Genomic DNA, 10131 nt, shown 5'->3' on the forward strand with positions numbered 1-10131 from the left:
CAAGTACGTCATCACATGGCACCCATCTTCAGGAAGAAGGGGAGACTTTCAATATAGACGCTGGGATGATTTCTGGTATAATTGCTCATCGTAAAATAAGACTGTATAGTTAAAACATAAATAAAGTTCAAATAAAGATAGTAAAACAAGGAAACAAGGTTATTGGCGATAATACTGCTGAAGCTGAAAGGAGCCTCAGCGTGCGCGTCACATACAGTGAGACCTTAGCAAAGCGTCCTGGTGCACGTAAGAATGAATGTAAACCGCGAGGAAAAGGTGAGTTGATTTGAAGTAGCTATCACACTGTAACTAACTAGGTAGCGTTTGTTTGATAGCCACAATCTTGGTTCGCTCAATTATTTACTGTAGCGAAGCATATCTGCGTCGTCAGCCGGCTGACAACGTTATCTGATACATTGCCTTGCTGCAAGCGGGGTAACATGGCATTTGTTAAACCTTGTTGCTATGTGTAGCTACTTGCAAGATTGTTGTGTTATTGTTCAACAGCCTGGAAGTCTGGAAATTGAAGACTTAAGTCTCCGTTATTTTCCATATCTTTTGCATTTATGTGGAAGAAAGCTACCGTCTATGTTGGTTTTCACGAGTGTGTGTTCTTGTTGGAAAGAAGACCGATCCTGATAGTGCTGTGCCCCTTCTAATATAGGACCCTGCTTCCTTGAGGGAGGAGGGGAACAGCCACTTCAAGAATGGTAATATCGAGGGAGCCCTGTGCTGCTACACTAAGGCACTTAATCTAAGTGGTAACCAGTCAGAGAGTGCCATCTTGTACCGCAACAGAGCTGCATGTTACCTCAAACTGGAGGACTACACCAAAGCAGAGGCGGATGCTTCCAAAGGTATGATTGAAAGCCCTTAAATTTACATAAGCACATATTTGCTGAGCCCTAATTCCATGTCGACCTCTCTGTCCAGCACTAGATACAGATCCAGGCGATGTGAAAGCTCGGTTCCGGCGCGCTCAGGCCATGCAGAAACTGGGCCGACTGGACCAGGCGTTTTTAGACGCCCAGAAGTGTGCGCAACTGGATCCCAAGAACAAGGCCTTCCAGGACATGCTTCGACAACTTGGTGCCCAGATCCAGCAAAAGGTAGCTTTTAAATCCACAATGTTTACTTGCATTCGATTGCAGTTACATTTTTCACATTGACGGCACTCGGCTCATTATATATTGTGTTGATCTTTACCGCAGGCCATGCAGCTTTCTTCTACAGATGCTCGCGTGCAACAAATGTTCAAACTACTCCTGGACACGTCTGCGCAGCCCCCTGACAGGCAGAAGGTAACCGAGGAGGCCGCACGTCGGTTGTCTCTCCAGTTTCTCGATGGCCCGCTGTTGTGCGCTCGAGCAGAGTGAGAGCTTCAGTTTCCCTCTCCTCACGCAGGCAGCTCAGAATCTGGTGGTGCTCTCCCGGGAGGAGGCCGGGGCAGAGCAGATCTTCCGAAACGACGGAGTGAAGCTCCTCCAGACGCTGCTGCAGTCACAGCAGGAGGACGTCGTGCTTTCCGCTCTGAGGACTCTGGTTGGCCTCTGCACCGGGCACCAGTCCAGGGTGAGTACTGGTCAGTTGTTCTCGTACAGGCGGTCTGTGTGCTGTTAAAATGACCGGACGTGGCGCTGCTCATCCACAAATACTAGCTTGAATGTGAATGCAAATCGAGAGGTGCAGGAGTGTATGGAAGGATAGCTCATTGGTTGCCGTTTCCCCTCTCCCTGGCAGACCATGGTGATTGTGAATGAGCTGGGCATGGAGGGGCTGTGTGCGGTGATGGGCTCCGGGGGCGAGGCTGTCTCGCTCGCTGCTCACCACCTCCTGCAGGTGATGTTTGAGGCTTTGACTGAGGGCATGAGGCGAGAAGTGCGAGGCAAAGACGAGGCCATTCTTCCAGGTATGCCAGCGACACCACATATAGACCCTTCTTTTGGAAAAATACATCTCTTTGTGACGTGTTACAGTAATAACAAGATTAGATTTCCTTTTTGTGCCATTTTATCTGCACTGCAATAGCTCCCTGTTTCTTTTAGAATTGATTTAAAGGTTCTTTTAGTGGTGCAGCGGTGGCCAACCCTGGTCCTGGGGAGCTGCAGGGTCTCATGTTTTATGTTTTCACCTGAAATACAACAGCCACTTTAGACCCAGGAGAGCAGGGGTTAGAGGGGAGTTAACTGTAATGAGCTGATTTAACTTATCAATTAAGTGCCAAATAAAAATAAAAAGCAGCAGACGCTGTGGTTCTCCAGGACCTGGGCTGGACACCTCTGTACTGGTGTATAAAGCTCTGAATGGTATGGCACCCTCCTGTATTTCTTACTGCCTATCATTTTAGGTTCTGTCACTTGCTCTTAGATCCTCCTCTGCAGGCATTTTAAATGCACAAAAGGTTTTACATAAGGGGAGTGGAGAAAGCAATTTTTCATTTTATGCACCGGTATTATGGAACACATACCTAAATCCCTCTGCAAAGTAGAATCGGTGGCCTTTTTTATGATGAAACTGAACCTAACTTACCGTTTAACCTGGCCTACAACTAATAACCAACTAAGTAATATCACTTATTTTTTTTCATTTTTATTTATTTTATTCTATTTTGTTCTCATTTCTTTGTCTCTGCCCTGTTGTAATTTCTTATATCCTGTTTTGATGGTTACTTTGCACTGCAGAGCCGTCTCGTGAACTTCGCTCGATGCTGCGCCACCTTGTGGAGATGCTGACAATGTGCAAGGTGTCTGGGCCCGGTCGGGACAGTTCCATTAACCTGCTGGTCAAACAGGTCCCCCGCAAGTCTAAGAAGCACCCTGACAACTCCCTCACTCTGTGGGTGATAGACCAAGGTGAGCGTTATTATTATTATTATTATTATTATTATTATACATCATGACACTATAAAGTACTCTTAATGCTTGTTCTCTTTTGGACTGTTTCCTGATTTTCCCCAGGACTCAAAAAGATACTCGAGGTTGGAGGTACTGTCCCTGAGCTCTCCAATGGACCGCCCCTCACCGATAACACCCATATGAGCTGCTCGGTCCTGCTGAGCAAACTCTATGATGATCTGAAGAGTGATGGAGAGAGAGAGAACTTCAACCGTCTCTGTGAGGAATATGTCCAGTGAGTTTGGGAAGGAGAGGGGTTTGTCCAGCAAAATCATGCAGTAGGATAGGCTAGTTATAATTTTAATCGGTAATGGGCTGTGGGAGCCTTTGTGAGTTTTTCCTCCCACTCCAATGACATTAAATTGGGAATGGTAGTTATAGTAGTTTAGTGTAGTAGAGTGCTTTTTGGACTAACGCTTGGAAAACAAATGGAGGAAAATTGGTATTACATTAAGCTAAAATAATTGCTTTTGCACTTGTCACTGTTCATGGCTGCACTGTTCATGGCTCCCTTTTCTGTGGGATAATTTTTGCAATATTTGTAGATGGTTATGTTGAAATGAAAATTGGTGAAGTTGAATGATTGTTAATATTTGAATAGAATGTCCCTAAGCTCATTTTTATTTAGTTTGGACACATAAATCTCTATTTTGGGGAACTTGAAAGAGCACACTACTTTCAGTCTGTCTTCACAACGGTATGCTTAGCAATATATTTTTGTAATTCATACCTTCTTTTTCTTTAAAATTAAATAATACATACCTACTACATTGCACTTCACTCCATTACCTTCTGGCTTTTTCCAAAATTTATTAAAGATTTTCTTAAACCCCTTTTTCACCTAAGCCTTCAAACGCCCCATAAAAGGTCCCATGGCCATAAAATGGGTAACATTCAACGTCTTTATCCAACACCTAATATTCCTGTGCAGGGTGCTTGATAAGTGTGAAATGTTAATGGTTTTATTGAGGTGGGGTCATTTTATGGGGCCTTGGAAAGTTCTGGAAACCTCTGTACTGATGTGCTGTTGTGACAGTGTTTTTCTTTTTTTTTCTGTGCAGGCGTCACTTTGACTCTTCAGGGATGGAGAGCAAACTGCGTGCTATTCAGACCGTGTCAGTGCTGCTGCAGGGGCCCAGTGACGTTGGGAACCGGACCCTGGAGATGTCAGGCGTCATGGACACCATCATCTCCTTGTGCGCGTCACAGGACCTGACCCACCAGCAGGTGGCGGTAGAAGCTCTTATACACGCAGCAGGCAAGGCTAAGAGGGCCTCATTCATCACCACCAATGGAGTGTCGCTGCTTAAAGACCTCTACAAGAAGAGTGAGAATGACAGGATCAGAGTGCGTGCCTTAGTGGTGAGTGTGGCACTTGAACGGACCCAGCAGCCTAAGGTGCTGGGCTAGGGCTATTCGAGACATCTTGTGTACTGTAAGAAGTGGCAAGTCAACACATTTCAACAACATTTCGTGTGCGCATGTGCGTGTGTTTTGCAGGGTTTGTGTAAGCTGGGCTCGGCCGGAGGGACTGACTTTAGCATGAAGCAGTTCGCGGAAGGATCAACTCTAAAACTGGCCAAGCAGTGCAGGAAGTATGTGTGTGTTTTGCCTCATCTCTCAAATGCAGCCATAAATGTATTTATAGAAATGGGCTAACAGAGATTCCCGGATCTCATTACCGGCAGAACCTGGGGAAATCAGTGATGCAATACCTGCTTCCTAATGTCCCGTTAGTGCGTTTCTGACACACAGTTTGATGTTGGCAAGGATCGCAGCAAAAGGTTCACATAAAGTGATATTATTAAACGGAGACTCCCTAAAGTAAGCAATATTAAGCGAACCATTGGAGCCCTTCATGTGTAGATGCATCAAAAGGAAAATGTTTATTGCCACAAGGGGGAGCCGTTTGACTTGGCAGCGCTCTGACGCGTCTGTTCCTGGCGCAGGTGGCTGTGTAACGAGTCTCTGCCCCAGAACTCCCGCCGCTGGGCCGTCGAGGGCCTGGCCTATCTCACCTTCGACGCCGACGTGAAGGAGGAGCTGGCCGAAGACGGCCACGCCCTGTCAGCCATGTTCCAGTTAGCAAAGGTCCTCTCGATCACACATTACATTTACATTACCTTTGTTTTTACCAGACGTTTTTATTCATTACATTACATTACATTACATTATAGGCATTTAGCAGACGCTCTTATCCAGAGCGACGTACAACAAGTGCATAGGTTTCATGATGTAGAGGCGCAAAAGAAACACTAGAGTGAAGTAAGGATCGTAGTGCCAGAAGTGACCACATCGATCAGGACTCCAACCCTGTAGAGTAAGCTTGTTCAGCAAGCAAGAATCCTACCAAGTACAAACTAGCACTGGAATTCAAAGCGACGTACAATAAGTGCATACCAAAGGTCATTGGAACAAATACAAAACACAGGTCCGATAAGGTATACTCATTTTGTGCAGTTATTCATGGCCATGAACGCATTAAGTCCGTTCAAAGCACTGCTGGTCATCTGATATGAATGGTGCCGATAATAACCCAGCCTTTTCTTCCTCCCGCCATTGCCTGCCCGTGCAGTCCGAGGATAAGACGGTGCTGTTTGCTGTGGGCTCCACGCTGGTCAACTGCACCAACAGCTACGACGTGGACAAGCCTGACCCCCAGATGGTGGAGCTGGCCAAGTACGCCAAGCAGCACGTGCCTGAGGAGCACCCCAAGGTAGCCGCTGCGGATGACCAGCGTGCCCACAGAACACGAGTCTTCACCGTGGTGCTGTCACTGACGCGTGTGTGCGTGTGTCTGTCTGTGTGTGTGTGTGCTCCTCAGGACGCTCCGCCCTTCATACAGCAGCGGCTGGCCAAGCTGCTGGAGGCCGGGGTGGTGTCGGCGCTGGTGTGCATGGTGAAGCAGGAGAGCCCGGCGCTCACAGACGCGTGCCGAGAGTGCGTCTCCAGGTGGGTCCTGCTCGAGCAGCGCTCACCGATCCCTCGCACGTCAGTCTCTGTCCATCCCGGCTCTTTAGTCCTTCACTTACTTAGTCTTCCAGGGTATAATGCCCCATCTCATACCCCCCCCCCCCCCCGATTTTGATTGGGAGAGTGCAGCCTAGTGTGCATTTCCTCTGAGGAGTTTGTGTGTGTGTGTGTGTGTGTATGCATGCATTTCCTCTGAAGTATGTGTGTGCGTGTGCATTTCCTTCTCTCTTAGTGATGTGGCCCACTGTGTATATCAGGTTTTAATTCTGGACCATGGGGTGCATTACTGTTCCAAGGGCTGGCACTTCTCGTTGGAAAGAAAGTCTTTTGTTCCTTTTGTTCCTCTCAACGGTGTGTCACCGTTTCAACCTTTCTGCTTTTCTGACACGCCTCTCTCTCTTTTGACAGGGTGTTCTTGGCGCTGGTGGACAGACAGGAGGACAGGGGCACAGTGGTGGCACAGGGTGGTGGGAAAGTAAGAGATCACATGACCATGGAGTGGCGTATGAAAAGCGAGCGCTTGTTCTTTGGCTTCACGCAGCGGGTGCTGTGCTTAACTGGGGGTGTCCTTCTCCCCAGGCCCTCATCCCACTCGCGTCCGAGGGGACGGACCTGGGCAAGACCAAAGCGGCGCAGGCCCTGGCCAAAATCACCATCACGTCAAACCCAGAGATCGCCTTCCCCGGAGAGAGGGTGAGGCCACGCCCAACGAGCCTGCCCTCAGCCAACCGGGGCCGTGAATTACAGCGACCTCCCGACACTGCTTTAGAGACCTCGTTACATAAACGTGTGCTGATGTGTGACCCGTGCATTTTCAGTTCTAGTTTGCAGTGTTCTAGCGGCACCGTGCTGTGAGTACACACGCGTGCCTGAGACGTGGCGGCGGGTTGTGTTGACGCGTAACGCAGAGCAGCGTGTGACTCGCTGCTCTCCGGCTGTTTGGGCTGCAGGTTTACGAGGTGGTGCGGCCCCTGGTCAGCCTGCTGACCCTCGACTGCACCCTGCTGCAGAACTTTGAGGCCCTCATGGCTCTCACCAACCTGGCGGGCATCAGCGAGAGGCTCAGGTCTGTCCGTCGTGGTCGTGGCACAGTCTCTTACCCTTTTGTGATGTCATGAAGGTCGACAGAGAACATCACGTTGGATTAATTAAGCCATTAAATGTGGACCGACTCTGTGTTCCACAGGCAGAAGATCATAAAGGAGAAGGCGGTGCCTAAAGTGGAGGGCTACATGTTCGAGGAGCACGATCTGGTCCGCGCTGCAGCCACAGAGTGCATGTGCAACCTGGTCTTAAGCACTGAGGTGAGTCTGATGCCCCGCGTGAAAACTCTTTCCATTTTAGCTTCTTTTCAAAATGGGCGCAGTTTAGGAAATAATGAAATGTGCACTCGTGGAAAGTGCTTTATGACAAAAGCGCAGCAATATTACTCAGCAAGGACCAGTGAAAACAAGAGCCTTTAATTACATGCTGACAACAGGCTACAACAGAGGTTCTCAAACTCGGTCCTGGGGCCCCCTGTGTATGCTGGTTTTTGTTCCAACCACAATTGCAATTCTAATTGTGCAATTTTAAGAAGCTGTTAATTTTTCTTAATTAGGTGCTTTTCATGTTTTGAGGGATTATTTATGTCAAAAATAACTACGCATGCCATGAAGAATAAAAATCCCAGATTCGCATTGTGCTCTTATTGGAAACAATTATGTAAAAAGAATAAAAATTAACTGACCTAATTAAAGACTGGGGTGAATCAGAGGGTACCTAATTGCCGAATGTGTGGATGCCTGTCTAACAATATGGTAGATAATGAATTCAAAGAAGGCAACTGGTAATGAGCCAAGCCTGCATTGTATTAACAGGTTAAAGGAAAACATTATGAAAGAACTTAAGCGCAAGTGTTCAGCAACCAGAGCAAGAGATTGGCTGTAAGGAAAACCAGTATATACAGGGGAGCCCCCTGGACTGAGTTTGAGAACCACTGGGCTACAAGAATCTCTGATTGGCTGCTGATTGGGGCACAAAGGGTCTACTATACGAGAGTCTGACTGATTGCTCATTGATCTTGGCAATGCATGTCTCTGATTGGCTGCTGTCTGGTCCAGAAAGGGCCCTAAATGCAAGACGCTGACATGCAGGGGATCGGTCCTGCTAGTGGCCTTTAGCACGAGCGTATTGGCTGCCAATGGGTTCGTGGTGGGGCCATTGAAGAGGAGAGTCTCTGATTGGCCAGTGTCCGGTACCCCTCAGGTTCAGAAGCTTTTCGTGGCCACGGGGAACGACCGCCTGAAGCTGCTGGTGCTGTACAGCGGCGAGGATGACGAGCGGCTGAGGAAGGCCGCGGCGGGGACCCTGGCCATGCTGACGTCCGAGCAGCCAGAGCTGTGCGCTCGCGTCCCCGGGACCGTGAGTGCAGCTCGCGCGGGCCCCCCCCCGCACTGCGAGCACACGCCATTTCACCTCCCCCACCACCACACCGTCACGCTAGCCCTTGCACTGTACCGCTAAACAAACCTTTATTTCATTTGACTGCGGCCAGTTTGTAACATTAATTCCAAAATGTGAAATCTGATGCATCACACTAGAGTTGGTTTAAGGATTATTTTCTTCTGGGGTCCCTGCGTTTCTGACTAAATACACCAGGAGAGTCCGTTGTGAAGAAATAGTACCATATGGAGCTAAAACTATTCGGCACAGCACAGCCAGTTACAATAGCAAATTGTTGTGGAAATTGAAGTTGAAATCACAGGTGCAATTGCCTGACGGCATATTGGATATTGAGGAACTGGTTAGCTGGAGATGACCTTGCGTGCTCTCTCCCTGCTCTGTCCCTGCTCTGTCCCTAATCTCTCACTGCTTTCTCCCTGCTCTCTCCCTGCTCTGTCCCTGCGCTCTCCCTGCTGTGTCCCTGCTCTCTCTCTCCTCTCTCCCTGCTCTGTCTCTGCTCTATCCCTGCTCTATGCCCGCTCTATCCTGGCCCCACAGACGAGCCACTGGCTGGAGATCCTGCAGGCCCTGCTCCTGAGCGACAGCCGGGAGCTGCAGCACCGCGGGGCCGCCATCGCCCTCAACCTGATGAGGGCCGAGCGGGACCTGGCCACGCAGCTCATGGAGAGCGAGGCGCTGGAGATCCTCTCCGTGCTGGCCAAGGGGGGCGCTCCCGAGCAGGGCCCTGTCGCCAAGCTGGCCGAGCAGTGCCTGGACACGGCCCTGCAGTACGGCATCATCAAAAGCAACCGCGGCGACGGGGGGGAGGGGACAGAGCCCTGAGCCCCGCTTGCTTATTGGCCGAGAGGATCACAAATGGACGCACATTCCAAAAATACTGAAGTCTTAGGAAACAGCCACTGGGAGATTTTTCTCCCTCGACTTCTATGAAGTATGGCAGCACAGCACCACAGCTGTTAGTCTCCCCAGAGGCCTAATGCACAGATGTACACGCTTGTCCATCAGCTCGACTGAGACCAAATATTTTGCTCCGTTATCCCCTCCATCCTCACCTCATCATTGATGTCTTCTGTTTGTGTTTTGTTTACTTTGGCATTCCACGTTTTTATTCTGTTATGAGGGAAAACAGGCTTGTGAAACACTGCGGTAGTATACAGGCTTTTGAGGGTCCACTCGGTGTCCATGCTTTCGCTGTGCCTTCCACACCTGTAGCCGTTTGGTGTCACTACATTTGCAGGTTTTTAAAATAAAAATATTAAATTGCACTTTGTACAAAAACAAGTAATGCAACATGGATGTTTTTTTGCCCTGAGTGTGAGTTAAATTTGGAATATGCGAATGGCTGAGTGTCTGCACAATTGGCCTTCCTTCAAAATTTTAAGAATGCTTATAAAGAGATGAATTCAGAGATTATTACTCACGTTTCTTTTCCTGGGGTTTCCAATAGCAAGTCTTTATCAACCAATAGCAACTCCACAGCTTTCTGCCCAAGTCATTTTTTTCTTTTCTTTTTCTAACGCAAGAAACCTCAAAACACAAGGCCACAGTATTCACAAAGCACTGTTCCAGTGGACAAAACAATTATTCCTCTAGAGGGAGCTAACGATTCCATTTTGAAAAGCGTAATTACTCTTGCAACCGGGCCATTCTTTCAAGCGAATATTGGAAAGGGTTTAATCTGCAGTAAACATTTTGTGGAGCAGCGCATACCTGATATTTCATGTATTTATCATACTGGATCACTGTGTAAATTGCTAAGAATGCACAAACATATTCACCCCCTTGAACTTTTTCACAGTCAGACCTGTTCAAATAAATT

General features: G+C 48.3%; 1 protein-coding gene across 1 annotated transcript; it reads left to right on the top strand.

Moving 5' to 3' along the window:
• On the top strand, positions 1-9593 carry LOC135255488 (protein unc-45 homolog A-like). Its single transcript, XM_064336731.1, has 19 exons — positions 1-276; positions 665-857; positions 934-1109; positions 1212-1301; positions 1405-1572; positions 1741-1909; positions 2682-2852; positions 2958-3129; positions 3956-4256; positions 4395-4489; positions 4844-4985; positions 5470-5610; positions 5719-5846; positions 6276-6342; positions 6447-6560; positions 6818-6933; positions 7054-7171; positions 8115-8270; positions 8850-9593. Exons 1-19 carry the CDS (start codon positions 253-255, stop codon positions 9132-9134), a joined length of 2826 nt encoding a protein of 941 aa, XP_064192801.1. The 5' UTR covers positions 1-252; the 3' UTR covers positions 9135-9593.
• Positions 9594-10131: the final 538 nt, after the last annotated feature.

This window comes from Anguilla rostrata, chromosome 5, assembly GCF_018555375.3.
Source record: "Anguilla rostrata isolate EN2019 chromosome 5, ASM1855537v3, whole genome shotgun sequence".
NCBI lineage: Eukaryota > Metazoa > Chordata > Actinopteri > Anguilliformes > Anguillidae > Anguilla > Anguilla rostrata.

Bases quoted from the DNA above. Each gene is read 5' to 3' on its own strand.
- LOC135255488 (XM_064336731.1), top strand. From the start codon at position 253: ATGAATGTAAACCGCGAGGAAAAG. The intron at 277-664 runs GTGAGTTGATTT...CTTCTAATATAG, and splicing joins ATGTAAACCGCGAGGAAAAG to GACCCTGCTTCCTTGAGGGA. The intron at 7,172-8,114 runs GTGAGTCTGATG...GGTACCCCTCAG, and splicing joins ACCTGGTCTTAAGCACTGAG to GTTCAGAAGCTTTTCGTGGC.